We start from the raw sequence: 27491 nt of genomic DNA, 5'->3' as shown, positions 1-27491 counted from the left end.
ATAATTTCATGTATGGAAGTTTGAGTCATTTTTCCCAGACTCAAGATGTAAACCTATGAGCCATACCTAAGTGAAGAATGCATTTGTGGAAAATGAGAATAACTTCAGGAAAACTTTTAAAACATGAGGGTGAATAGATGACTTAACTTCACTAGAATAAAGTCAAACCACACAAAAGTTCAAACACCCAGCTGCTGTCCAAAAAGCTTTACAGTTCCAGCCTTCATGATTTCTGCCCAGTCAAATTCCAATCTATTGTATCGAGCTACCATCTAATTTTTGAATAAGACCATTTCTTGGACTTTGTCATACCTGTTAAGAACTTTTCCATAAGTTCACTGTGAGTCATTTTCATGATGGTTCTACCTGAGTAAGTAGCCAAGGTGGGGTCAGCACCATAAGAGAGAAGTAGTCGGACAATTTCCAAGTGATCGTTCTCAACAGCATCGTGCAGAGGCCTAGGAAGAGAGGCGCAACAGAATTATGCTCGTGCAAGCCACACTTGCTCATAAAGCACTTATCTCCTTTAATAGCAACAGGAAGCTAGGTGCATGTGTACCTTGTGTACTGAGCCTCCTAAGCACAGTATTTAATCCAAGAGGTGTGCATAGTCACTGCCACTGCACAGATAGGGAAACTGAGCTACAGTGATTGGCTCTAGGTCATGAAGAGACTATTTCGGGCCTAAATCTCAGAGTGGTCTTGAACTCCTAGACTCAAGTGATCCTCCTGCCTCGAACTCCCAAAGTGCCAGGATTACAGGGAAGAGAGCCATTGCCCAGCTGCAAACCCTATCTTAATCCGAGGCCTAAGAAGGAACTCAAGCCGAAAGTACAAACATTTTCAACAAATTTAAGTAGTTATGGACCATGTGAAGGTAACTTACAGGGGATAAGAAATCCTATCTTCATGAAAGCCAATATAAGCAATTGTCACACTATTAAAAAAAAAAAAGGCACCTCTGTTTTTAAAAGAAACTAGATGCAAAGATTACTGGAGACTCTCCCGAAAGCTTGACCCCAGAACCTCACACAGATGGGTGATCAGCCTCTGGCCCAGAAACCAAGGGAACGGTGGGGAGAGGAAACAGGGCCTGGTGGGGTGTGTTCTCAGGAGGGTACAGAGGCCTCCAGTTCATGGAGCTGGGGGTTGGAGTTGGCAGGGAGAAGGTGGATCTCTGCCCAATCCGAGGGAATGCTATTTGCAAAGTGTGAAAGACCAAATACATTTCCATTTGGCCATTTCTGTCACTGTCAGGAAACCCCCAGTGCCCGGCCTCATGGCAGCATCCCCCTCACACAACCAGGAAGACGCTCGGGCTGACTTAGACCTGGGTCTCTGACCAATAAACCAGAGTCAAGGACAGGGTGAGGGCCACGGCTGGGCATGTGGGTGGCAATGGCAGGTCCTGGTGAACCAGTGGAGGGGCAGCTAGCCCTCGCGTACACCTGGGACTTTTAGCTCAAATATATTTGCACCACTGTGCTCAAGCCTGGGAAACAGGGCAAGACTCAAAAAAAAGCAACACCCCCAATTATTCATGCAGGCCTCAACATTTTCAGAAGCTTTGGTTCATAGGAATATTACAGGACTGACCAAAATTGGGAGCTTTACATCTACATTTGCCAAAGGTCTGCTGGATTCAATTCTGCAGGACCCAGTGGTCAGTATGTTTACAGTTACCCTCTGTCTTTTCTCCTGGAATTTCCCGCATACCCTGAGAACTGCCACTGCACAGATAGGGAAGCTTGGTGTCAGCAGAGCCAGGCTGAGAACAAGACTCATCACTGACCTGGTTCCATCCTGGGCGCTACAGTTGACATCAGCGCCATATTCAAGGAGGTGTCGCACAATGTTGAGCCAGCCCCTGGCACAAGCTTCATGCAGGGCGCAGTAACCTGCGTTATCCCGATGATTCACGTCACAAATCTTGTTCTCCAAGCAGTACAGGACCACTTCCTGTGGGGAGGGGAGGGAGGAACGCCATCAGATACTGCACAATAACCTTGGTAAGGTGGACCTCTCTGTAGCTTTCAAAGATACACCTTCAGGCCTGAGAATCCACTACCTCCTGGGCAGGCGGTGGATGTCTTGGTGAGGGGCAAACACATGTGCAAAGCATCCGATGACAGGGACAGCACCATTTAGGGGTCTGCTGCCCAGCTGCCCGGCCCTGGGCGAGGTATGCTTCAAATTCTCCAAAGCCTCCTTTCCTACTTTGGAGGAAAGCAACAGCACCTACAAGGGGCTGCTGAGAAGCTGTAGTTAGAGACCCACACAAGCCCTTAGCCCAGTGCCTGGCACAGTGAATACAGAGGGATTTGGCTGCTAATATTTCAAACGATGCATGAATAAGTACAAGGACATCCTCACTTGATCGGTTCATCCAACAGGTAGTAGTGGATGACGACACAAGTTTAGATGAAAGCAAGGACATATGTGCAAGAGTTGATGTGTAATAATAGAAAAAAAAAAAAAAAAAGCAAGGACAATCAAGGCATAACGAATGATTAAACGAGCTGGAGAACATTTCTCAACCTCACAGAGAGGAGGCTGCCCAGGAGTTTAGGCTGGTCCTCACACCCCTTGGAAAGACCAGGAATCGGAGGCTGGGTGGCAGTGCCTCTGTTGGTACCACATGCATCATCAACAAATGACATCAATACTTCTAATAACCCCGCCCTCTTTTTGCTTCACTCTCCACCCCACTTGTGGCTGAATCAATATAATTTCATATTTACTTAAGTTAATGACAGGAATCTAATACATCACATACCACAACCTACGCATTTCAGGAACTAAGTAAGATGAACCTACCCTTCCCACTTTGCAGAACGTGTTCCGCATCAACAGTTTGCATGAGAATCACTGTTATTAATCTCACTTCTATGGTGTGTTAAAATATTAAAATGAACCGCTCCCAGTAAGCAGAGCGGTAATTTACTCCATGTTTTATTACCTTGATTAAGAAAGTTTTCAAACACATGGAACACTATCTGCTACCAGACAACAGGTTACACTGTTTTCCTAGCAGTCAAGGCCAGCAGAGAGCTGTCAGGTTCTGAAGACTGGGGGGAAAGCCAGAACATGTAGGGTGGCCCAACAGACGGTCCACTTGGCAAGGGGGGAGCTTGATGGGCCACAGCAGGCTCTCCTGTTGCAACTCTTAAATAACTCATCTGTAACCTAAAATAGGCAACATTTGAGCCATCCATAAATGTGAGGTGAGTTCTGAAAATTATTTTATGCCCTTTCTAGGACACGTCAAAGGTGACCACTCACTTGGGCGTTAACTAGAATGTTCTAGATGCTCCCACTGTGAACCTAAGGCTGCATGCTGGTAACCCTGGCCACTCATTCCCTGTTGCTTCAGGCCACTGCAGCAGCTCCATGCCCACAGAAGTGTCTCTTGCTTCAGGCCCTTACCTGCCAGAAAGCCTACAATCCTCTGAGCTCCCAGGCCACCTGCCCCGAGCATTGGTATCCAGGATACCACATGAAGCTGCTGCTCTTTTAGCAGGCCCCCACTAGCCAGACTCGAGTAGACGGCTGTAAGCTAATGAGTTGTGTGCCCAGCCAGGGAGAGGCCCTGTCACGTGACTCAGGGATCAGCTCTGAGCGCCACTGACTGCTGTGCACAAATCAATTTACCCTGATCCTGGCGGCCAGCCTGGTGTCCTATCAACCCAGGGTTTATTTGCTCTGACAATTACGGCCGGCCTTCACCTGGAAACCTTAATCACCACTAGGGCTGATTTGAGGGAACCAAGGAATGAAAGATATCGAGGCTGAAGGGTAAGTCAGCTCTGTTATCCTGTAGGATGGCAGGCAAGGCAACAGTGATGCAACAACCAGGTCAGATGTTTTGCTGTTGACCACCATAACACTTCTGATGCTCCCAAATATGTATGTCATATCCCACAGTGACCTGTGAGATCTCAGGAAGGAAAAGTGGTATGATTCTCATTCAACACTCAAGGAAATTGAGACTCAGAGAGGCTAAGCCCCAAATTCAATTAACACGAAGCATTAGACCTGTAACTCAGGTCATTTGGCAACGGGTCTGCTGGGAAGTTTCCAAAGGCCCAATCAAGGGCCCTGGCTAAAGGGCTATGATCCAGCCATGACCAACATCACTTGCACCTTTTCTGTTGGGGTCAAGCAGGCTAATGACACTCTCCTAGCTGGGAGGGTGATGGCATTTTAAATAGGTGGCAACTTTCATCACACCAACAGAGAGAATGAAGAAGCTGGACACGTCTGTCTACCCAAGACGTTACTTGGTTTATTCTCCATGCTGGAAATGGGAGTGTTTGAAGGGCAGCCCGCCCATTCCCAAACAAAATCAAACTGTTTTTGTTGGACAATTCTCTGTTAAGCAGCTATAAGCTGAATGCCATTAACCGCAAAATGTAACCATAAAGGCCATAAACCCGACATTGTTAATTAATTAAATGCCTCATTAACTTTTTTAAAAACATGATTTATTCGATTCATAGAAAATTTAACCATCACCACTAAATGCACAAGCATGCGGTTCCACATTGGCATTTTAGCATAAGAACTGACAGGGAAAGGTTCAAGTGTAACTGGCCTTTCAGGTGGTCTATTACAGATCTGAAGAGCAGAGGGTGTTTCTAAACCTCAAGAACCAGATTAACAGAAAACAAAGCTTGAGCAGCCTTTATATTGCATGTGGTATCTTTTTAGCTAAGCAGAAGACAATGATAAAGAGGGGTTTTGGGAAACCCTTCCCAAAGCTGTGCATTCATACCGCACCTTAACCCGTTAAGCAAATTGTTCTTTTATTTTATAGAGTTTACACTGCCACATCTAAATGGACTATCCTCCTGACATTTTAATTTCTGACTAAAGAAGTCTCAGAATGTTGGATTCAAAGTTGAAAGCTTTCATCTAGTAATTAAAACATTCAGCATCAAAACTGATGACCTGGGAAAGTTCTATAGTGAAATTTACATTTGAAGGGGAAAAGTCCTTCCATAAACATTCTCAAGGCTTCTTTCCCCAAAGGCCTGGCAGCCTGAAAAAGTATGGATCAGTGTTCTTTAGTATAGGCCTCAGACCCATCTGCTTACAGGAAAACCACCAAAATGGAAACTGTTCCTTAGAGCACCCACAAGGCCTCTTGAAGTCAGAAAGGTGAGACTGGGATAAAGGAAGCCAAGATCAAAGACCAGGCCAGGAGCCCCACCCCGCCATGGCCAGCGTGTTTGCTGCCCTGGAGCTGTCCCTTACCTCTGTGTTTGCTGGAAGCACAAGTCCATTTCCTCAACCACACCTAGGAGTGAGTGGCCCTGCCTGGCACACTGCATCTACCCTGTCCTCATAGGCTCAGCTTATGAAAAACCAACTGGCTGCCGCTTGGGTTTAATCTTTGAGTAACTGAGCTAATTTCCAAATCCTTCTAGAGAGTTCCCTCAAAGATAATCCAGAGATATCAACCACACAATCATGCCCCAGGGTGGGCTCTGGGTCCAGGGGAGACTGTCAGCCAGGTCATCCCATCAGAAAAGGCTCAAGGCACAGCAGACTGCGGCAGGGTTAATGTATGCGAGCCTGGGCTCTGGCTGAATTCGGAGGCCCATAGCTGAGCGTGGGCTAGTGCGGATCCTGTCGCCCGGGTGCTTCTCCACACTTCACATTCAGCCTGCTGAGCTGCATTTTATTTTCACCACGACTCCCAGAGAGCTGATGCCAGCATAAAAAATGCCTTTGCCCTGTGGGCTATTACATCACAATCTCAACTGACAAGTGTGTGGTGGGGAGATGCACAGGGGCAGAGGGAGGTTTCGAACTGTGAAAAGTGCAATTCCAATGGGAGCTCGTCCTGGAGAGGAGCTGGGTTTGCGGGGATGGGGAAAGACTGGGCTTTGGAGCCAGGCTGCTGGATTATTATCTGTTTAAGTCATTTAACGCCTCTGGGACTCAGTTTCCTCATCTGAAAGCATGAATAATATGAGTTACAATCGCACAAAGATGATGAAAGGGTGAAATTAGTTACTTTGGATCTTAGGGGCTCATCAATGTAAGCTATCATTGTCATGGCCCGTGCTGGGAGGAGGATGGGCAGGGGGGCTAGGGAGAAGCAGTGAGTTGAAGGAAAAGCCATGAGTCTCAGTTCCTCCTCCAAAGCCCTTAGCCCTGGGGCTACTGTACCCTCTCTCAGAAAGAGACCTTAGGTCCACCCCACCTCCCACCTCTGTGACCTGCACAGCTTCTTCCTGCCCACTACCCCCACATGGCTACCCCTCCACCAGAAACAGTACAGGCAGCCCCAGATAGAGCTAATAACTTCTCTCCCCCTTGCTAATCAGAATCCAAAGGGCTCATTAAAATTCCCCCAGTCGCCAAGCCCTGGGTTGTGTCAGATTTTATATCAGAGATAAGTGAGCGAGACTGGAGGGTGCCGAAGCAGCCTACCTGCCTGAACACGAACTGAACATCAGAGAGGCCTTTCTTTCCACATCGCAATTGAACAAGCCACCAAAGAGACAGCAGAGAGAGTGGGGCTAACACAAACATCCTGCTGGAGCACTGGCCCAGCCCCTTGATGTGGAGAGGGCTGCGCTCTGCTCTGCTCTGTTCTCCAAGTCCCTCCCTTCACCAGCGGCAGCCCTTGGGCCCCGCCCCCCAGCCAGCAACCCTGGGGAGCACCCACAGGGACCCACCTCATAGCCAAGCCTGGCTGCCCGCTGCAGAAGGGTCTCGCCTGCGTTCTTATTGACAATAAGTCTCCGTGCTTCTGGTGGCATTGGGCGAGACTGGATGGTCTCCTGAGGGGAACTTGAGCATGGCAGCTGCGTGGACTGGGAGGCCGGTAGCAGTTGCTGCAAGCGGTCGAAGGGCTTTGGCTCCTGCTTGGCTGGTGACAGATCGTAGTCTGAACTGGGCTCCGGCCGCTTTCTGAATCTCCGGACAGTCACCTATCATAAAACCAGGCAGCGCACACAGTTAAGCCTGTGTCCTTCTAACAGTGGCTGCTTCCCCTCCTCTTCCCCACATGACAAACCTGCGTGGAGAGACACCTTCTTTCCTTGTCTTTTTTTGGGGGTAGGGGTACTTGTCAAAGGAGGGTTTGGGGTAAGGAGTTTCATTCTTACTAGTTTGAAACTTCGAGGCCGCCCAGAAGACATGCTCCTCTAGGACAGGGGAGTGAAGTATGGTGTGGGGGAGGAGTCCCGGAAAAGGAAAGCTTTGCCCCACAAGCTGGGAAGCTGGCAGGCAGGCAGGGATGTGCTCCCACAGGCCCTAGGGGGAAGCGGGGGTCAAGAGGTACCTTGCCATCGGCATTCTCCACGTAGTATTCCCCTGTCAGTGACAATCCCCGCCTGGGCTCCTGAGGGATCAAGTGTTTGGTTTTGCACAGTCTCTTCCCGGATGGCTTCTCACTGTTGTCGGTGTATTTCTGCAGCAGGGAGGCAGCCTGGCAATCCTCTTCTTCATCTGCACACAGCACATCTGTCTTCTGGTTTTCTTTAATTTTCTGCTGTTTGGCAGGCGGCCTGGAGGCTGGTGCGCAGCTTGGCTGAGCCTGCTTTTTGCCGCCTGCACTGGTGGTGGATGAAAGACTCTTCATGGGCGGAGAGCCGGAGAACATAGGCAAGCCTAAATACGGAGGGGGTGACGGGGTGGCGGGCGGGCGGGAGACAGGAGAAGAAGCAGGCGTTACACAGTTGTAGCCAGTGCAGGAAGAAAAGCCCATTGTTAACACTGATCACTGGAGCGGCTTCGGTTTTTAAAGATCTACCAATTATGTTTTCAAAGCATTAATATTTTAATTATACCACATTCAAACGGCACCTAGGTTAACCCACAAAACACCAAGTGGCAATTTGCTTCAAAGGGCCCAGCAGAGAGGACAGAAGCTGGCTCTTCCTGCTCTCCTGACCCCTCCCACCCACTGGGTCTGGGTGCTCAGGACCCAGAGACTGGAGACAGCCTGAGGCTGGAATGAGGGTGCTGGCAACGCCCTGGGCCACCCCAACTGACTTCCTGTCCAGCCACAGGCAAGGACATCAAGAGAGAACTCCCTGCCTGCCACATCCTCCTTCAAGTCCACTTCTATGGCCTTCTAAGGTCTCCTCAAAAGCCCTTTCCTACAGAGAGTAGATGACCCACCCTTCAGGAGAGGGGTGGCACTCAAGGGGTAGACCCCGCATACCTTGCTCATTGTCACTGGGTTTGAGAGACTCTTCCGACCAGCTTCTGTTGCCTTTGGTCTCTGCCCTTTTTCTGCCAGGTTTCTCTTCGGTGATGTTAGTCCCCTGAGGAATGGCCTCAGGCTGAGTGGCCTGGGTCACTTCCTTCCTGCTTTGCAAATTAGGTTTGCTCTCTGCTGCCAACACCTCCTGCTCCCACTGTTTTGTAAACAACATCAAGCGACGTTTCTTAGGATGAAGCCCTGTAAATGTAATATAAACTTTCAAACTGGTCATCTCACTATAATGTGGGTCTTCTAAGTGCTTAGAGGAATTTGTCACTTCCCTCTAGGGCCAGTTATCTAATGTATAAATAGATAACTAGTTACTTTATCTGCTTTTGGGATAACCTAATTGTTTTTGACAATCTCTGGTCTTGAGTGCCTGAATCTGGCTGTGAAGCAGGAAAGTTATGAATGGAGTTTGTGGGGCTCCAGGGTGGGAATCTCCTAGAAGAGTAGGAATAAAAGCTCCACTGCTGTGTGTCATGACTTCCCTTCACTGATTCTATGGGGGCTGCATGCCACACATCCATATACCATGTCTATCCACTGTGGCTATATGAAGCCTACTGAGCAGGCAGCTAATAGTGACCAAACTCACCTACAGAAAGCTGTTTTTGCATTGTTTTCAGGAGAGGGTCCTCTGGCAGTTTCTCTGTAGTAGTCTCAGTGTGGCTGCTGTCACCTGAGACTTTGCGTTTCCTGTCCACCCGGAGGGTGGGGCTGGGCGGCATGTCCGAGGCCACTTGGGCTGCGGGCGGCTCGCTCACAGGCTGCCTCTCCACAAAGTACTTCTCCACAGGAAGGTCTTTGTCCTCGGGGGCTTCAAAGGGATCGTGGTGCTTGTTTCCAGCACTATACTCGCCTGGGGGAGGGAGACAAGAGGACATGAATGAAGCCCGAAGGTCATCTGCTACTGACAGCTGCTTCTGTGGACACTGGGGTCCTCACATGGTAGGACAAAACCCTCAGAAACAGAACTTTTCAGGGGAAGGGTACATTGAAGACGAGCAACGGGTAGAGCAGAGTGCGGTGCGCGCCACGCTCCTTCCCCTTCTCCTTCTTATGGTTGGGGCCAAAGGGAACCAAGAAAGATGGGGTCTACGTTTTTTAAAGCACTATAGTCCTTTTTTTCAGCAGAAGATGTAACCATGCCAGGGCTGACCTGAAAATCTTTATGGAAACAGTTGCTGAGGTCATTATTTTGAAATAAATGGCAGGCTGATGGGATAAAGCGACCAAATATCCCCAAAATGTCATCTAGTGAAGGGATAACACCAATATTCACCTAGGCCAACTGGGGAAATGATGAAGAGGAACAGGAGACAAGAGAGCTGAAAGAAAGCCCAGGTCCTTGGTGGGCAGAAGTGACCCTCCCTCCTGGAAGGCTCTGGGCCTGCAGTCCAGGTCAGAAGGAGGCATGGAACCCAGGCAGACCCAGGCTGCTGGGAAGAGAGGCCTGGCAAAGCCAAAGGCACGGTTTCCTAACACATATACAAGTTCAGAGAAAACTTCACAGAACTCGATCTGCTGGATGCACAGATGTTAAACCAATGGGTTGGGTTGTTCCCATTTCCTGTCCAACACAGGGGGACCCCCATGGGGATGCTGGTCACCCAGCTGACATTCCTCTTCACACCCTCTGTCACATGCAGGCATCTACAGACATCCCCTTATTGTTGGTGTGTCTTCCCCATGCCAGGCCAGCGCTTGCAAAACCGCTGGTCCGAGGACCCCTGTCCTCAGTCTATCACAGGCTGTGGGGCTTTTTCTCTGTCATCTCAGCACAACATCACCTCCTCCTTTTGCTCTAGCCCAAGAAATAGCAATTTTTCTAATACACAATGAATATAAATGATAACTACTTAATGACCACAGCGAGGTTAAGGTGTTCGCCCTTGGCCGGCTGAAATGATCCTGCTCATCATCAGGGTTATGAGTCTGGTGTCTTGGTAACTCTGAGCAGAGGCACGCAAGTCAGTTTCTAGATGAAATAAGCACACACCTCATCCGCTGATCTCATTCTTCCTCTCCCCAACCCACTTCAAATACTACTCCCACTCCTGACCACCCCCCTCACCCACTTCTCTTGGGGGCATTCCCAGTGGTTCATGGCAGTCAGCTGTGGGGTTAAGCTTTACCGGGGCATTGGCTAGCTTGTACTGTCAATGGTGCAAGGACCCATTCACCTCCTCTTCAACGGTGCTTTAAGGGGGAACAGATGGGGCTGCATCTACTCTTGGAAAGGAATGGTAGAATCTCCCCAACCGTTCCTCCTCATCCTCACTCACAATGGTGCACTGTACAGATAGGGATGGCTGGGCCTGGGACTTGGCACCCAAACCCCCACCATGGAATACAGCCCCAGGTCTCTATAGGTACACCGGCACTGGGTGGGCACCCAAAAACATGGCCAAGGTGGTGTTCTGTCACGGCAGCAGCAAGAGAAAACACACAAGCTGCCCAAGCCTTCCACTAAGCAGGCATGGTGACCACCATGCTCAGCTTGGCCTGGGGATGCAAAAAGGGTGGGCTGCGCTGTGACCCTCTTAACCCCTCTGGCAGTAACAGCACCACTTTACAGTTTGGCCCCCTTCACTTGTAAAGTGGGACTTTTACTGCAAGCCACCTCCCCTGGTGGGCTTCAAAAACACGGCATAGCAGGAGAAAGGCTGGAGAAATTACTTACAAAAGGACACTAAGGTGCAAAGTAAAAATGTAGACTGTGGAGAGATGGTTCGAGCCAAGTGGTTTGAAAGCAGAGGTGACTGGGTTATGTCACTATACCCTCCTGGGTCATAATGAGGCAGCAGCTTATCAAGTATGGGGCCCCACCCAGAATGAACTGCCCTGTCCTGACACCCTTCCCAGACACACCCCCCATTAAAACCGCATCAGATTAAGAATCTCTCGGCTGGGCACAGTGGCTCAAACTTGTAATCCCAGCACTTTGGGAGGCTAAGGTGAGTGGATCACGAGGTCAGGAGTTTGAGATCAGCCTGACCAACATGGTAAAACCCCATCTCTACTAAAAATACAAAACTTAGCTGGGCATGGTGGCACATGCCTGTAGTCCAAGCTACTCAGGAGGCTGAGGCAGTAGAATCGCTTGGACCCGGCAGGCGGATGCTGCAGTGAGCCACAATCATGCCACTTCACTCCAGCCTGGGTGACAGAGTGAGACCCCCATCTCAAAAAATAAAAATAAAAAAGGAATCTCTCAACCCTAGTATTTTGGATTTGACTTCCACAGCTTCCATTTGAACTCCAGGTCTCACACAGCCACCTGTATTTGTAGTAATCTCAACCGAGTCTAAGGCATCTTTCTCAGGGAGAAAGTTTTCCATTGAAGTTTTGCCCTTCACTGCTAACTTCCTAACAGTGAAATGAATTTACATCTCACGTACCTGGCCTTATGCCTAAACTGCCAGTATCTTTTGTCCATAGAAAGCCACCTAGAAGACATGTGATCACTTATTTTACAGGCTGGCATCAACAGGCAGTGACTGACTTGGGACTTAGTCTCTCTGCTAGGGAGCACCCCCATTAGACATGGGGAGGTCTTGCCATCTGTCTCCTCTGGGGCTTCCCATCTGGGAAAAGCTGCCCAGTGGGGGTGGGGAGGGCTGCCCTGAACATACCACCTTCTGCTTCCCGTTCATGGGGAGGCCAGCGGACTAGGACAAGGGGCGTGAAACACACACGCCTCCTCTAAGTCCCCACCATTCCCCATTCAGACGGAAAGGGACCCCTTCTGCCCCCTCAATAGTCCAGAACTATTATCAGGAACGCTCCATTGCTACATCTGGGGTTCACTGAAATCATGCCTGCTCACACACAGTGTAGATGCTTTCTTGCCCATTCTCAAGAGGATCTTTTCGCAAACGAGGCCCATCCTGCTTCATCCAGCCCCTGAGCCTCTCAAGGCAAACATCTGAATTACCCTCAGTGAAGGTTCCCCCCGCAACCTTATGCTATGGTTTCCCTCCATGGGTCAGTAATAATTCCGAAGAACACCCACACTGACTGCCTTGGCAACCAGCTATGGCAGAGAGGTTCCATGTCATTTCCTGTACACTGCACTTGGACCTCCCTCAAATGGGGCTGTTCTTACCAGTACCCACAGAAATTACCCTTGAGGGCAAAGGAGACAGGTGGAAAGACAGATATAGAGAGATAGATAGGAGTCTCCTAACCATTAGGCTTCTCCTCCATAGCAGCTACTTCTGACCCTTCTATAAGTGGAATGCCATGTGTTGGTCATAAGATCCAGGCTGATGTGAATATGAACATGGTTGAGCCCTACACCATCTACCACTTGCTCCCTACATCGTGGTCTTATAACGCACACCACATACATCCCATAATTTACGATGGTTATGCCATCACAACACCTCATAGAAGCATTGCCATGGCAACATTTACAAGTCACCATGGCAACAAAGCAACTTCACCAGTTATAACCATTGCCCAGTAAGCCCTAAACAAGATGGGAGAGGACTGAAATTTTTGAGGACTGCCCATGACATCCACTGCCTCTGCAGGCAACATCACCTCCAGCAGAGGCTAACCATGTTATAACTTCTACACTCTCCAGCAGAGGCAGTGGTAGCCATCTGTCTGTCCAAACTCAGAGTAGTTTACAAAGCACGTAGTCCTAGAAGAGAAGTTTTCTGAGCCAAGAAGCCCCATGAAACCCTTTCACTTTCACTCACGCTTTCTCCAGCTCCTGCTCAGGCAATGCCACTGAGTGAGTCCTAGGTCCACATAAGCCAAGTGGCTGCCAAGGGAGACAGACATTCACATTCAAGAAAGAAGGGCAAATATGAACATCTAATATGTATCCACAGAAGTAAATCAATCGACAGAATCAAACTAAAAACAAAACAAACAAGAAGGAAGAGCTCAATGCCTCTGTGTTCCCTATCCTGTTTTCAAAATGCCACTGATCATTCCTATTAATAAACTTTCAAGCTTGGGGATGCTCCTACGTCATTTGTTCAATTTCTAAATGAAAAACTCAGCCACCCATACTATCACCAAGAGTCAATGAAAATCCTAAGCATGGTGTTTTCCAGTTAACTCCATTTTCTTAAACAAGCCCTCCCAACAAGATGCACCTATACGCAGGCGGCTGAAGTGACACAAGCAGCACCTGCCATCTCAGAAGCTACTGGTGCTGCAGGAGTGGAGGGGAGAGGCTTTGGGGAGGCATCTTCTACCCTCTTTGTGACCCCTGCCTGCCCCAAATTCCCACCCCAGTTTCCACAAGCTCACAGCTTGGCTCTGGGACACAGTGACATCCATGAGCAATGTGATGGCCGAGACAGCCCATTGAATTTGCAGCCGAATGGATCCAGCGCCTGTTGTCCCCTGGATGGGATGGCAGTGGCAACAGCAAGGACAATGGTTTCTCTAGGGTCCTCCTCTTGATCAACCACAGACCAGTGGTGCCCCAGCTCTTCTGTGGCCCTCACCTTTCCCCAACCCTTCTTCCGCTCTCCCTGCCATAGCTCATTACCTGAGGAGCACTACGTAGTGACTTACGGCTCGCGGGGCCCTGTCCTGGGTGCTCCAAGAACACAGCCTGTTGGTATGAAGCTTGGAGGGACTTGCAGAAGGGGAAAGGGAGGCCTTTCTGAATCATCTGGGGCTTGGGCTCTGCTCCCACTGGCCACACTGAGTTACTGAGATGTGACTGGAGAGTCTGGTCATGTTACTCAAAAAACAGAGCAACGGCAAGAAGACTGGAAGCTTGGCTAAGTTCCTGTCCCTTCCTCCAGGCCCCCAGCCATATACTCAGAACAAAGAGGGATTCTCATGCATGGCACTCTCCCTCTTAGAAGGGCCTTCCCCCCTCAACTCGGCCTTGCCCACTTCTCCCAGGTCCCTCTGACAACCTTCCCAAGAGCTGGTGTTTCGAGGCAACTCAGAAGGGAGGCAGTGAGTTGGCAGCTATCGTCAGGGAGGAGGAAGGCTTCTTTGCCACTTCACCCAAGAGTGGCCTGGACCTCCCGCTGCCGTATAGCCACGTTTTGATGAAGAGTGAGCAACTTCAGGTGCATTGAGTCCCTGCTACTTGGGTAAGGCCACTACTTACTAGCAACAGAAACTGTCTTCTTCAGCAATGACTTACAACAAATCAGTCCTGGTTTAGCTTACCCAGGAGCCTGGCGGGTGGCCTTAGTCTGCCCGCAGGGATGAGCTGCGAGTGGAAGGAGGGGTGTGTGCTCCAGGTAGCAAGAAGCACACTCTCCCTGATCTCAAATTCTTCCCAAACTCTGCCAGGCACCGGTGAGCTGTGTTGCGAACGTCAAACCTCCGACGGCCCACAGTGGTGAGCTCTCAAACACACCCAACATCTCCAAGTGTCCACCCTAATTCCCCTTCGCCTAATGAGGTTTCTCATGTCACAAGCAGACCTAAAGCTTCAAGCTTGCACATTTAAGAAATAAACAGAAAAGCCTTCTCCACTTGCTGCTAACACGTCTTGGCACTCTGGAAGACTCATGGGCAAATCCCAAAGCCAAGCCTGTTGGTAGGATGGGGGGCCTGCTGTAAGGACCCAAGAGAGTGTCCTGAGGAAGATGCCAGCTTTCTCATCACACTATTTCCCCTCCAAAATGTAAGATGCCCTCTGTCCAGTGGGAAAAGCCCCCTCAGGCATTCCAGGCTGTCTCAGATTCTGAGGCCAATTCTCCCCCACCCCCCACGGTAAATCATCACACTGGTCTTTACGGTGCCTTCACCACATTCATCCTACTTCCACAACATCTACACCTTTGGAGGGAGAATGTAAGGACTCTCCATTCCACATCAGACTCACCACGGGGGTGGGACAGGAGACGGCTGGGAAGTGTTATTCCACTGCCACAAAATACAACTTGTCCCTACACCAAATTTCCTACTGCCATACTTCTGCTACATTGTATTATATTAGAGTGTTATCAACTCTAGCACCAGTGCTTCTTTGGAAAAAAAGATGTGTCCCGGGAAACGATCTTTCACAGACGCCTCGTTCCTGGTTGCCACCATTTAAAAGGACAATCGGCCCGGCATGCCATGCATGGCAAAAGCAGCCCATTTCTCAGCGCAGATGCCAGCTGGACCTGAGGCCACCACAAGCAGGTTTACTTACATCTCTCACTTTCGTTCTGGTCGGCAATGGCCTCCTCCAGGGCGACCGACTTTGGCTTTTTGTCCTGATTTCCTTTCAACCTTTCCCAGTCGGCTGGGCTGAATTTGCACACCTCGGAGTCTTTGGTTGCTGGGTGGCCACCTTCTCTTTCTTTCATCTCCAACTCTGAGAAGCGCATCATTGCACGCTAGAAAGAGAATGGAGATGGAAAAAAAACACAATGCCTTACCATAAAAGCTATTTCATTTGCCTTACCTTAAAGGAAAGTATTTTCAAAGAAAAGTGTGCCCAAAACCAACCACAATTTATGAGATGTAACTCAGATATTTTAAAGTGTAACAGATAAAATTTAAGAGTATCTATATGTAAGTAGTCACACATTCTTTATTCATAAAGTCATATGTATATAGATATATATGCGGTGTGTATGTATATCCACACATACACTAGTGCATAGAGAAAGACATTCTCTTTTGAAGGTAAATAAAACAAAACGAAAACACAACGCAAAGAAAACAAAACAAAAACACAACAGGAAAGAAACAAAATGCACAATGAGTAAAGACGACCATGGCCCACAAACTTCCCTTGGTATATTTGGAAATGAAATTTAACTCAAAAGGTTTATGTAAGATTCTAGTAATAAAAATTTGAAGAACTGACCTCACAGTAAGCAGCGGGTAGACATAAAATACTGTCCTCTTGTAATCCTTCCATCTATGTAATTAAAATGGGCACTCAATGGATCATTTAGATAACTTCATCCATTTTTATAAGCATAAACCAATTTTTTTCTTAACATTGCAAAACAATTTGGCTTTATTCATCTTTTAATTAAAAGTAAAATATCTTAAGGAAATTCCTATACAACATCTATCATAATTCACTAGCAAGTTAAATACATACTCTATCCCTTTAAGCAAACTTTTTCCTTTTTTTTCCTTTCTTTTTGGTGAAAAATTTGCATGAATCCCACAGACATGCGGCTGCTACACATCTCCACCAAGTATCAAGTAAGGCATTCTAAGCAGCACTTCTAGGTATATTTGTTATCTTACAGGCAGAGAAATCAAAGCAATTGATAGGTAAACGTCATGCAGTCTTTAGATACCCTTCACAATAATTAAAATGTCTGTTATCAGTCCTCGAGTGGAGTTCCCTTATAATCTACAGAATAACTTAAAGCATCCAGACACTCCTCAGTGCTACCACTCACGTTCTCTTCCTGGCCACATTGCATACATTCAAATTACCACAAGCCTCATTCACCAAATCTGCCTGGTGCCCTGCCCTACCATACTCCCCCAATCCTCTTTACACATTAAAAAACTGACAACCAGTAAGGTTACTGAAATTCAGGTAAAGGGGCTCACCTGCAATGCCCGTTGCTCCCGGCTGAGCTGACTGGAATCTGCATACAGTTCGGTAGTGACACATTTGAATCGATCACCCACGTAACCCGCCGAGTTGGCGATTCTCTTTGCCAGCTTAGATGGCTTCGGTTTCAGAACTTTGCCATCGTTTGATTCGGCCTCATCGGCTCCATCTTTGGTATAGGTGGGGGTCACGTCCACACTTGGTGGGGCACCACTCACACAAAATGGTTTGGGATCCTCTTGGGTTTTACCAAAAGTTATAGCAGGACCATCGCTTCCCAGAGTGGTCTCCAGGAATGGAGCTGAGACTGGCATCCCTAGGTTCTCTTTGTTGGTACCTGCCGGAACACTGTCCTTGCTTACGCTGAAGACTGGCTGGCCTGGAGCCTGTTTGAAAGAATAAGTTTCGTGGAAGTCACTAATGCGCCCCAACTCCTCTCTCAGGGCGATGAAATCGCGGTGCTGCTGCAGGGCCGGCTCGGCTGATGGCTTGGCGGGCTCGGCACTCTGGCCAACGCTCTCTGCTGCGAAGCTGGGTTTGGACACGTTTGTGTCAGTTTTACCATCTGGTTCTTCTCGGAGAAGGTCTACGTAGACAAGCTTGTCGCTTTTGACAACAGTCTTCCCTTGATTCCAGTTGGGGTTCGGCTTTAGGTTCTTGTCGGTGGGGACTTCTGGATGTAATTTGGTGCCACTAGTTTCCAAAATCTCAGAAAACCGATTCCGGAGGGTTGGGTCCTCATAGCGGGCTCTCTCGTGGGACCGGGACCTCCTCTCTGGTTTCTCCTCTTTAGCAATCTCTATGGGCGTGTGTGGTATCAACATGGGATGCACCATGCCCAACCCTAGGGCATCTTGGTAGGTCACAAACTCTGGACGGCCAGTGGGCAGCCCATAGGGCAGTCCAGGCTTTGGGGCAAGGTGCCCAGGAAACAGACTGCCATTGGGTAACAAAACTGGGTGAGGGTAGACAGGTCCTTTGCCATGTAGGGAGAGGGGACTTATAGCAATGCCCTCAGGGGCTGGGTAAGGGAGGTAACTCCTGGGGTAGGGAATTGGTGGGGACCTGAATGCCTCATTTGGAGACAGAAATATAGAGCTTGGTGGGAGGCCGTTCTCATTTGCTTTGAAACTCGGTTCTGGGTTGCTGGCTTTGGTGCCCTTGCTGCTGGTGCTGCCACTGTGCTTGGCAGGAGTGGTCGGGGGCTGGCCCACGTGCTGAATAACGGATGGTGTGGTGTCTACGGAGCTCCTGCTGGTTTTGGTGCCATCTGCATTGGCATTGGGGGCTGGTGATGCGGAGGCTGGGCGGCCTGCGCTTGACACAGACCCTGAAACATTAGTGATGACAGCATCGGTGCCGCCCATGCGGGGACATGATGAACTCCGCTGCTGTGGTATCGCCCAGTCCAACGCCTTGTTTTTCAGAGACATGCTTTTGCCATTGTTCTCTTCATTAGGACTTGGCCCAGGCACCACCCAGGAGGAGGGAGCAGTGCTGATGATTTCAGATCTATAGATAGCACATCCATTTCCTGGAGGAGATAGTGTTTCTTTCGGAAGCTCACTTCCGGAGAGCACTAAGCCACTTCCAGCCCTGCTGTGAACAAGGACCGTAGGAGCCATCTTTTTCATGTGGTCAGCTTTGGAAGCATCTACATCCACCACTTTAGAAGACAAGTCTAGTGGCTTATCTGTGACGTCTTTGGTAACGGTCTGCTTCTCCAACAGAGGAGGTGAGCTGCCGTCTTTTCTGTCTTGAACCGCTGTCTTCCGGGAATGCCCGGGCACTGGCTGGGCACCTTCGCCCCCTTCTGGAGCCTTGGGATACTTGCCGTTGGAGAGCCTGGCCGCGGGGAACTCGCTGCTGACTGTCATGTATGGCTTTGACAGGGCAACTGAAGGAGAGGTGGAGATCCTGGCATAGTGCTTGTGGAACTCCGAGTAGGTGTCTGCAGCAGGCTGGGTGGGAAGGTGGACCCGGGGTGAGGGCCGAGGCGAGGGCGGCAACAGGAGAGCCGTGTCCCCTGGCAGGCCACTGGTGACTGCCTTGGCAGAGGGAACCCTGGGCTGTTTACTGTTCTGGATGTGAGGATAGGCATGGGAATCAACAGGATTCCCAGGGCTGACCCCCATCTTCCATGGGAGGCCTTTGTCTGCGCAATGGACAAGAGGTGGGATGGCTGGGGAGGCCGAAGGCGTCGAGAGCCTCATGGGGGATGCCAAGGACGATGGGATGTGAGGACTGACGTAGTGAGGTGGTGGCAGGTAGAGAAAGCGCTCCCCATTGGTGCAGACTGGAGAATACAGCGGCTGGGCCAAGCTGTAGGACTGCTGAGGTAGCAAGGCCTTGTACATGTTCAGTGAATACTTATTTGGCGAATCAAGGAAAGGGTAGATGGCTGGCGTGGCACCCTCCATGTAAGGATTGACCCAGGGCAGCCGCAGATAACTAGCACCATTGATGTTGAGAGGGCTCTGTTTGTCGCTGGCAGACCTGTCCAAGCCCAGTGTTTCTGCTGTGGCTACAGCACTTTTTTGTATTCCAGGCGGTGTTTTGTATATAGCACTGAAGCCATTTGGGGGTTTTCCAGGGACAGCGGAAGCCTCCACTGTCTCGGGTGTATTCGGTTTGAACTGCATCTCTGGATTTCTTTCCGAAGAAAACCCAAGGCCACCTAGAGTGCTTGTGGCAGTCTCCCGACCCTTCTCAGAGCCCAGTCCACACAAGCTAGAATAGACGATGTTTCCGGGGACCCGGAGCCCTTCCCGGATTAGGCCAGTGCGGTCCATGCTCAGTGCTGCCAGGCCATCGATCCTATGGGCTGTGCTCGCATCCACCTTTGCAGAAGAACAACACGGTTGTTACTTGGGCACTCCTTCAAAGCAGCAGCACCCGCCCGGGAGACGCTGCCAACTAGCTCAGCATGACCTTACTCTTAACATTCAAGCAGAAAGGGTTAAAGACAGGCTTCGGGGGGTGTTTCCCCTTCCCCTTACCAAACCCCTCTGCTGCCTGCCTCCTCACCTCTCAAGTAGTAACCTGGAAGCAGGGAAGACGTTGGTCCCTTTGGCCTGGAGACCCATACATTAATTCAGTCATCTATTAACTAAAGATTTTTACCTTCTCAGCTAAAATTCTTTGCTACAACTGAGAAGACACCAACTTCAAAACTCTGAGCATCACCCTCGTGGGGTGCAGAACTCACACTAGCCCTCTCTGGCCTGTCAGGCTTGGGGGTGGCGGTTTGCCTCATTTCCCCTGGGTGCGAGAAGGCATGACTGAACAGAACATGAAACAATCTTCGGTGGGACAACAGGAACAGAGGACTTGAGCAGCCTCATTTCTAAATCAATAAAAAGGCCATGGGTCAAACTGTGGTTGTGTCTTTTGACTTCCTCTCCCTTGTGTCTGAAGTGACAGTCCTGTGTTTTGTATTTTACTGGAAAGGTAAACCCTAAGGGGCTACTTGGAGGCTGGAAATTTATCCAGTTGGGAGCACTGATGTGGCATGCAGCTTGTAGAAGAAAAGACAGTACACATCCCACCAGTCACTAGGGGACAGGGACATGTGTGGCAAGGAAGGAAGGCAAGACAGGAAGAGCTTGGGTGGGAGCCTTGTCCTGTCATACAGGCCTCAGACTCAGCCCCACTCTGAACCGCTACCTCCACCCACCCCCCACCCTCTAATGGCATGCAAATAAATACAATTGATTACAGATCACTGATATGCAGATATTACATCAACAGAAGCCATTAATCTCTTACCACGTTGTGGTTCAAGGGATTCTCTTCCCTCAGTTCCAGTCTGGCTTTTGAAGCGTCACCATCATTTACAAGGATTTTCCTATTTAAAAGGACATACCAACTTTATGAAAGCATTCCTCACTGAATCCATCTTTCATGTATCTCCCCGGAAGAGACCCATCTCTACTAACCCGATTTTGAGAACGGTCCTCAACCCTCCGCCCCCACCCGCTGCCAATGGCCCAGATTGAAAGTTGCTCCCAAATGGTGAATCAACTTGACCAGGAAAAACAAAGGAAATGCAAAGCCCTTCATGTGTGAGGACATGAATCACAAATGCAATGTCCCCAAGGTAGGTAAGCCAGAAATCAAGCACAACCACTTCTCCCTCGAGATCTTTTTCTCTAGAGGCCAAGTAGGCCAATCTGAGCTCCGCTGTCCCAGCCAACCCTTATAAACTCTCCTGGAGGGTAGACATGAAGTGGTAACATGGCCAAATACCAAAGGGGGCGGGAAGGCTAGAGTCTACGGGCTGGCCGCCTCATCAACCACTTCCGTGTTACCCAGGAGGGCAGGCTTTCAAAACTTTTCTCAAAACAAAGTTAGGGACCATGTCCTACGAAACTGGTTTCCATGGTGATAAAAAAGCCATATTTGACTGCCTTTGTCAAAATGACAGGGGGATACACACTAGTATCATACAAATGTCAGCTGTTCCAGGCTGAAGAGGAAGCTGCACGTCTGTGCCAGGCTGCTGCGGCTGCCCTGGGACTTGTTATCAGAGAGCATCGATAAAGAAAGTGCTTGGTGCCAACTTCCAAATCCCCAGGATAAAAATCGCTGACAAGCGGCAGAGGAAAACTTTCCTCATTACCCCGAAGAGCAGCTTCAATCATCTACTGCTTAGCTGCTTCCACACCACACTCCAAAATTACTGATTAGGAAGCAGAACAGAGCTGTCTGGCGACCAAAAGCAGGCGCCAGTGGCCTCCTGGAACAGGCAGCAGAGGACAATGAGAGATTCTGGGCTTCAATGAAGGAAGAGGGTGGCTCTCTCCCCATTTATTACTGAGCAAACTATTTGTTTTAAAAGCACATCGAATGCCGCTCCACCTGGGCCCACACTCCTGACATTTAGAGTTAAAGCAGCATATAGACTGGGATTAATTCTCCTTCATAAATATGAAATAATAAATTAAGGACGAAAGTGCACTGAAAGGCCACTTTAGGGGCTAATCTTTTAAAGGGCGGCAATGCTTCGCTGAGCCAGGTTGCCTGTTAAAACTGTAAATCAAGGGCGGACGACTAGGCAGGAGCTCTCTCTCCTCCACCCCTTTTGGGCCCACGGTGGCTGTGAGGTGAGGGGGGCTTTGGCATGGGCGGGGAAGGGGCCAGGACTCCCCTCAGGCCCGGCCCAGGTGGGCACATTCACCTGTCTTCGCTCGCCCCACACATGCGGACCCTCTCACTGTTCATCCAGCTGTGAACGTTCCCATACAGGGGAGTTGCTGAGAGCATGTCGTCTTCTGGGATGGCAGCTTTGCTTCAAGCGTCTAGTCTGTTTAAAAGAGAGAGAAAAAAAAATCCCAGGAGGTTCAGTAAAGAAGAGCCAAGCAGGGAGCTAGAGAAGACCTCCTTCTAGGTGATTCATACAGGATGCAGACTGGGAAGGCAGGCTGTGCCTGCTGCCTACAGTGGTGTGGGAGCCAAGGACACCTGACTTGAAGGGACGGCGGAGGGGCATGCAGCTTCCCTGGCAGGAGGTGCTGGGGTTGGGGAAGAACTTTAATTCGAACAGGCAGCCTCATCCAAGGCACACCACAGCACAGCACCCACCCACCCCCTTTCCCAGCCTCTGAAAGTGTACAGTGGTCATTCATTCCTGCCACTTGTTAAAGAAGGTAGAGAAGACTTGATTCACCAAGGGGAGGCTGTGACAATAGGTTCAGGGATGCTGCATCACTGGGAGGCACACAACTCATCTTTCTTGGGGCCAAAAGGGTGCAAGAAGGGTGGACGGCACCACAGTGAGGTGAGCGGCAGGTCCAGGTCTCAAACTACATGCGTTTCTAGGGCTGAATTTCCAAGACTGTCGTGTGTGCAACTTACAGATTGATAGTGAAAAAGAGTCGGTGGGCTGGTGAGCCGCCCCACCGGAGCCCTGGATTAGATTAAGCACCTAACCCGGGTGGTTTTGCCTGGGAGCTGCAGAGGGAGGCGGCTGAGTAATTCAATGACGCCTGCTCGCCGGGGACGAGAAATCATTAGCGAGCACAGAAGTCTTAGCAGCCCTGGCTGATGGGCTCTGAGCCGCTGGCACATGGGGAGCCAGCAGAAGCCACCCATTTTCCACCTCCCGGGAGGGGGAGGCTGCCAAGGCAGAGGAGCTCAGACCACCTCCTACCCCCTCTTACCTCCTCTGCCCACCACCCCCACCCACATCACATTCTAGTTTGCTGCATGAGTGAAGGGTCAGGACAAGCTGCATTTTATTAACAGGATTATCACGGCGCGTGATTTATCCTCGTGCAGGATTTTAATTGCTCTTTGGAGGTTGAGCCGTTTCTTTTGACTGCGCTTCAGCCCATATCCTGCTGTTAAATGCTGGGTTAATAAGTAGGGGAGCCTTTAATGCCTGGGACTGATGGCCCTCGGCAATTCCCTGCTCACAAACACATCTCAGTGTCCCTTGTCCGGACTGGCCATGGCATTTTTCCACGGGACCCAAACCTGGGTGTGAAATAATTGGCGTGCAGATCATCGGGGAACTTTTCTTTCTCCTCCCTCACACACCCACCCACACAGTTTCCGAAAGCCCAAATGTTCCCTAAGTCGACACATTTCCTTTGTTAGCAGGAAAAAATATGCAAATGCTTGCTTTTACACTTTAGCACACGGAGCAGACTGCCAGGTCGGTTGGGTCTGAGGCACCAGGTCCGGGGACTCTTCGGTGAGAGTGATTGAGGGTGGGGGTTGGGGGGATACCTGGGGGGATGGAATCCCAAAGCCGGTCTGTACTTCCACATTTCTTTGTCCTAACTAGGTCTTTTGTCCACCAGCATCCCCCATCGTCCCCCATCCATAGAACAACGTCTGTTAATCAAAATCCACATGCACTGACACACCACGTATAGTTAGAGCTCAACAATGAGGCTGGAAGAAAAGGAAAGGGCCCAAGAAAGAGGCAGAAATCTGCAGAGGCATCAGGTTGGCTGGGGTTCTGGAAAGCTATTTCTCTAGGAAGGGTCTCCAGATAGCTGCTCTTCCAATGGGCTAGCCACAGCGCCCCCAAAAGACTGACTCAGCTGTTGGGGAAAGTTCTGTGGGGGCTCATGGGCTTTTCTTCCATCTTCCCAAGACACAAATGAAGTGGGGAAGGCCACCACTAGTGCTGGGCAGACCACAAGGCACATTCAATGCAGTGACAGTGTACCTTCTCTGGCACCGCTGCCCCTTCTGACAAAAGGAAAACATTCTGGGTAGCATAATAGAGAATGTGGAGCACCACTGCCTAGTGCCAGGGTGTCCCGGTCATCCGGCTGCACTAGTGGGACTGCACCATGCCATCCCCTCACTGTGCCATGATGAAATGCAGAAATGACATCATGAGCCAAAAGGTCACTCAATCAAATCCCCAAGGAAAGGATGAGGGAAGAAGCAGCGTGTGCCTAATAAACCTCGATGTTCTGCTGTCTCTGTTCTTAAAAACAGGCCTCCCCTTTTAAAAAGCTGTCTCCTACCCACCTCCCTTAAGTAGACACCTTGTGCAAGGGATCTCCCAGCACCTTCCTGGGAAACAGAATCATTCCACTGAGGCCTGGGCCCGAAAAGGCCAGTGGCTGCTTCCCCTCAAAGGGCCTTTCTTCAGCAAAGGCGACCTGGACTTAGCAGAAATGTGACTGCAGTTTAGAGGCACCTGGGCCTATGGGTGCTTTCAAAGCATCTCCCCTTCTTCAGGGCTCCTCCTTCAAGGCTTTCAATATTAATGGCACACAGATAAATGACACCAGCCATCAGAACAAAGTGTTCTCACATGCACAGGGTCAGACGGAGGGCTGAGGCCAGCAGAGCAGTTCACTGTTATCTCTCTCTCTCTCTGTGTGTGTGTGTGTGTGTGTGTGTGTGTGTGTGTGTGTGTATGTTTTGGGAGGGAAGTGGAGGATGGGGCTGAACATATAAGCAAAAGGGGGGAACGCATTGTTGGATCCTGCTGTAGACTACACACACACACACACACACACACACACACACACACACACACTTATAATCTTTAGCTGCCCCATGAACTTTTTGTGAACTGTTTAAAAGTGGAGGTCTGTTGAACAAACAGCGGCGCCACTGCCAGCCATAATTTCATTGCAACAAGCCAAAGACTTTTAACTCTTCAGGTTCCTGGCCAAAGATGGAGAGGAGTGGAAAGGGCCAAAGAGCAATGGCCCTGGCTGGCAGGAGGCCCTCTTCCTGGGTGACGAACAAGAGCAATCCAAACCCACAAAAGCAGAGGCCTTCTTCGCAAAAGCCAAATGGCTCACACCAAGCCTCTGCTGAAGAACAGGGGTCACCATTACCCACACCCACCCTGGTTTCTCTGGATGTACAACAAAGAGGACATTGGGGTAAGAAACAGAAAGAGACTGGGAGGCAGAGTATAGGAACATCGAACCCTACTTCTAGAAGCTGCTGTTGAAATAACTGGAGACTTTTTCACCTCTAAGGCCAAGTGCTTCGAAACCGATGTTGCTGACCCTTGGCAGCAGAACATGGTGGAGAGGGCAAATGATGTGATTTCAATGACAAACAGCACCGCAGGGTGCTTTGCAACTATAGGTGAAGCTTGTTTGCTTTTATTTTTTCAATGCCCACCTCCAGCCCCCACTTCTTCCAAATGCAGGCTATGTTTCCAGAAGTGCCAAGATGTGTGAAGTCACTCATGAAAAGCACTTTACAAGCACCAACCTGTTCCACTGTGAGCTGCGAAGCTGCACCTTGGATCTGGGTTTTAACTCCTTTTTCTAGCAGTGGAGAGAAGTGGGCAAAGGTGCTGGATAGGGATGAGGAGGAAAGATGGGTGAGAAGAGGTCAGATGTGCTTTCTAAAAAACAGACTGGGCACTGGAGTATGCCTGCTGGAACACCCAGGGCCAAGCGGAGAGACCTGGCTTGCGAGAAGCAGGCACTCACACTGCATACTGTGTGGTCTCCAGCTCTTAGCACTGTGGAAATGGAACACAAGAGGAGAGCTTGGGTCACCCTCAACAGACTCCGAGTAGTTATTCACTCTACAGCCAAGGGTGCTGATGAGAGTACCTGAGCTTGGCCTGGACACTGGGAAGAAGGGCTTGATTGGTAGAAGGGGGTCAAGGGACCAAGATCAGAAGCCATCACTCCAATCTTGGCATCCCTGAGTAGGGGCACAGCCGCCCTCTGTGAAAAGATGTGAGGGGAGACCACTCCAGAAGCATCTCCCAGCTCCCCATGGAAAACTCAACTAGATGTAGAAGTCCATGTTAAAACTTAGAGGAGACTTGGGGGAGGCGGGCTACTGGGTGGGCAGAAGAGAATGAACTAGATTTGCAGATATCCTGTAGGCTGTACACCCAGAGGCTAAAGTTGCACACGGAAGGGTAGAATATCGAATTAAGTCAGCCCTAAATGATCTTCCAAAACCCAGGGAGGACGAGGCAGGTGCTGATCAGTTAAAGCCTGCACATTACACTTGTCAAGTGGTACTGACAATATGGAAAGCATTGCCACCAAACTAATTCCGCTCACGTCTCCCTGCTGTCCACACAGGCACTGAGGGTGGCCCATCTCGGGGTCTTTTCTCCAGAATCTCTCTCACTAGGTTCCCCTTGCCCCCACTGTCAGCTCTCCAGTTAGTGGCCAGAAGGACTGGACAGGCTCGCAAGGGCTTCCAGCTCAGGTGGCAAGGCAGGCATCCGGGGTCCCAGCCAGTGTGCTGGGGTCCTCTGGGACAAGGACTCTTCAGGGGAGGAATCTCGATACTGCGTGGCTGGTTCTCTGTGGAGAACATGGTTACCACAGCCTCCCAGCTCCCACCCTCACCCACCTCGTGGCTCTGGGCAGGTGGCTGAACCTCTCCAACCTTGGTCCCCTCTGTAAATATTTGGCACTGTGTTTTCCAAAGGATTAAGCTGCACTATGGACTTGAGTTTTGCCTGGCAATAGCTAGTGCTGGCCACGTTTAACCCCACTAAAGAGCATCTGACTCCACCGAACATACTGTGTAACAAGCCCCAGAATCACGCAGTTTCTTTGGGGCAGTACCACCTCATCCTGCGGGGGAGGCTGAGGCAGCAACACAGAGAGGGTCAGAGCAGGGAGGGGCGACCTTCAGCAGAACTGTGTAGATTTCACAGAAGCCCAAAGCTCACCACCCGCCAGCCCTTCCTGGGGTTGCTCCAAACACAGACTGCGTCACAGCAGCAGCGCTGTGCTCCTGGTGTCAAGGAAAGGAGGGGTGAAGAAGTTCCTATTTTAGGATGTGAGAGGTGGGGGTGGGAGATGAGAAGAAAAAGCTCTTCCGGATGTGCGGTGTAGGGCGGGTCCTCCAGGTCTGCTGGAGAGTAAGAGACCCCAAGGTTGCCCCCCAGGTCCCTGAGAGGCAAAACCGCAGGCTTCCAGGGGTGTGGTCGAGGGAAGTCGCTGGCCGGGTCCCAGCCCCTCCGGACCCCCTCCACCGAGAGAGTTGGGGGTGAGGGAAGTGATCGAGCCGGCCCAGGTGCTGCCTCTTGTCACACTCCAAGCCACAGCCTAGACGGCAGGGGCGTCCCCGCCCACACCTCCAAGTTTTGCATTAGTAAGAGGGAGGGGGAAGGGGGAGCTCGCCGGCCCAGACCCTTCGAGCACCCAGAACCTTCCTGGGGTATGAGCGGGGAGCCACCCTGCCTGGGAGTAAACTTGGCCCCGGCAAAGAAGAGAGGGGGAGGGGCGCCCCCTCCTCGGGCTGAGGCGTTTCAGCCCGGAGCGCGATCCGTCGGCAACAAAG

General features: G+C 50.2%; 1 protein-coding gene across 1 annotated transcript in view; it reads right to left on the bottom strand.

The window, feature by feature from the left end:
• The window catches only part of BCOR (BCL6 corepressor), a 44933-nt gene that overhangs the window by 3501 nt on the left and 13941 nt on the right, over window positions 1–27491 (bottom strand). The window contains exons 2-11 of the mRNA XM_017507005.2: window positions 21916–22041; window positions 20505–20583; window positions 16733–19576; window positions 15360–15546; window positions 8823–9086; window positions 8183–8422; window positions 7298–7626; window positions 6690–6944; window positions 1793–1959; window positions 313–458 (exon numbers count right to left, since the gene is read on the bottom strand). Coding sequence (XP_017362494.1) covers window positions 313–458; window positions 1793–1959; window positions 6690–6944; window positions 7298–7626; window positions 8183–8422; window positions 8823–9086; window positions 15360–15546; window positions 16733–19576; window positions 20505–20583; window positions 21916–22001 — 4597 coding nt within the window. The 5' untranslated portion in view covers window positions 22002–22041. The remainder of the gene's footprint in view (window positions 1–312; window positions 459–1792; window positions 1960–6689; window positions 6945–7297; window positions 7627–8182; window positions 8423–8822; window positions 9087–15359; window positions 15547–16732; window positions 19577–20504; window positions 20584–21915; window positions 22042–27491) is intronic.

Source organism: Cebus imitator, unplaced genomic scaffold (genome assembly GCF_001604975.1).
Source record: "Cebus imitator isolate Cc_AM_T3 unplaced genomic scaffold, Cebus_imitator-1.0 Scaffold366, whole genome shotgun sequence".
NCBI lineage: Eukaryota > Metazoa > Chordata > Mammalia > Primates > Cebidae > Cebus > Cebus imitator.
Note: the sequence above shows the minus strand (reverse complement) of the source record. Positions and strands in the feature narration are given on the sequence as shown.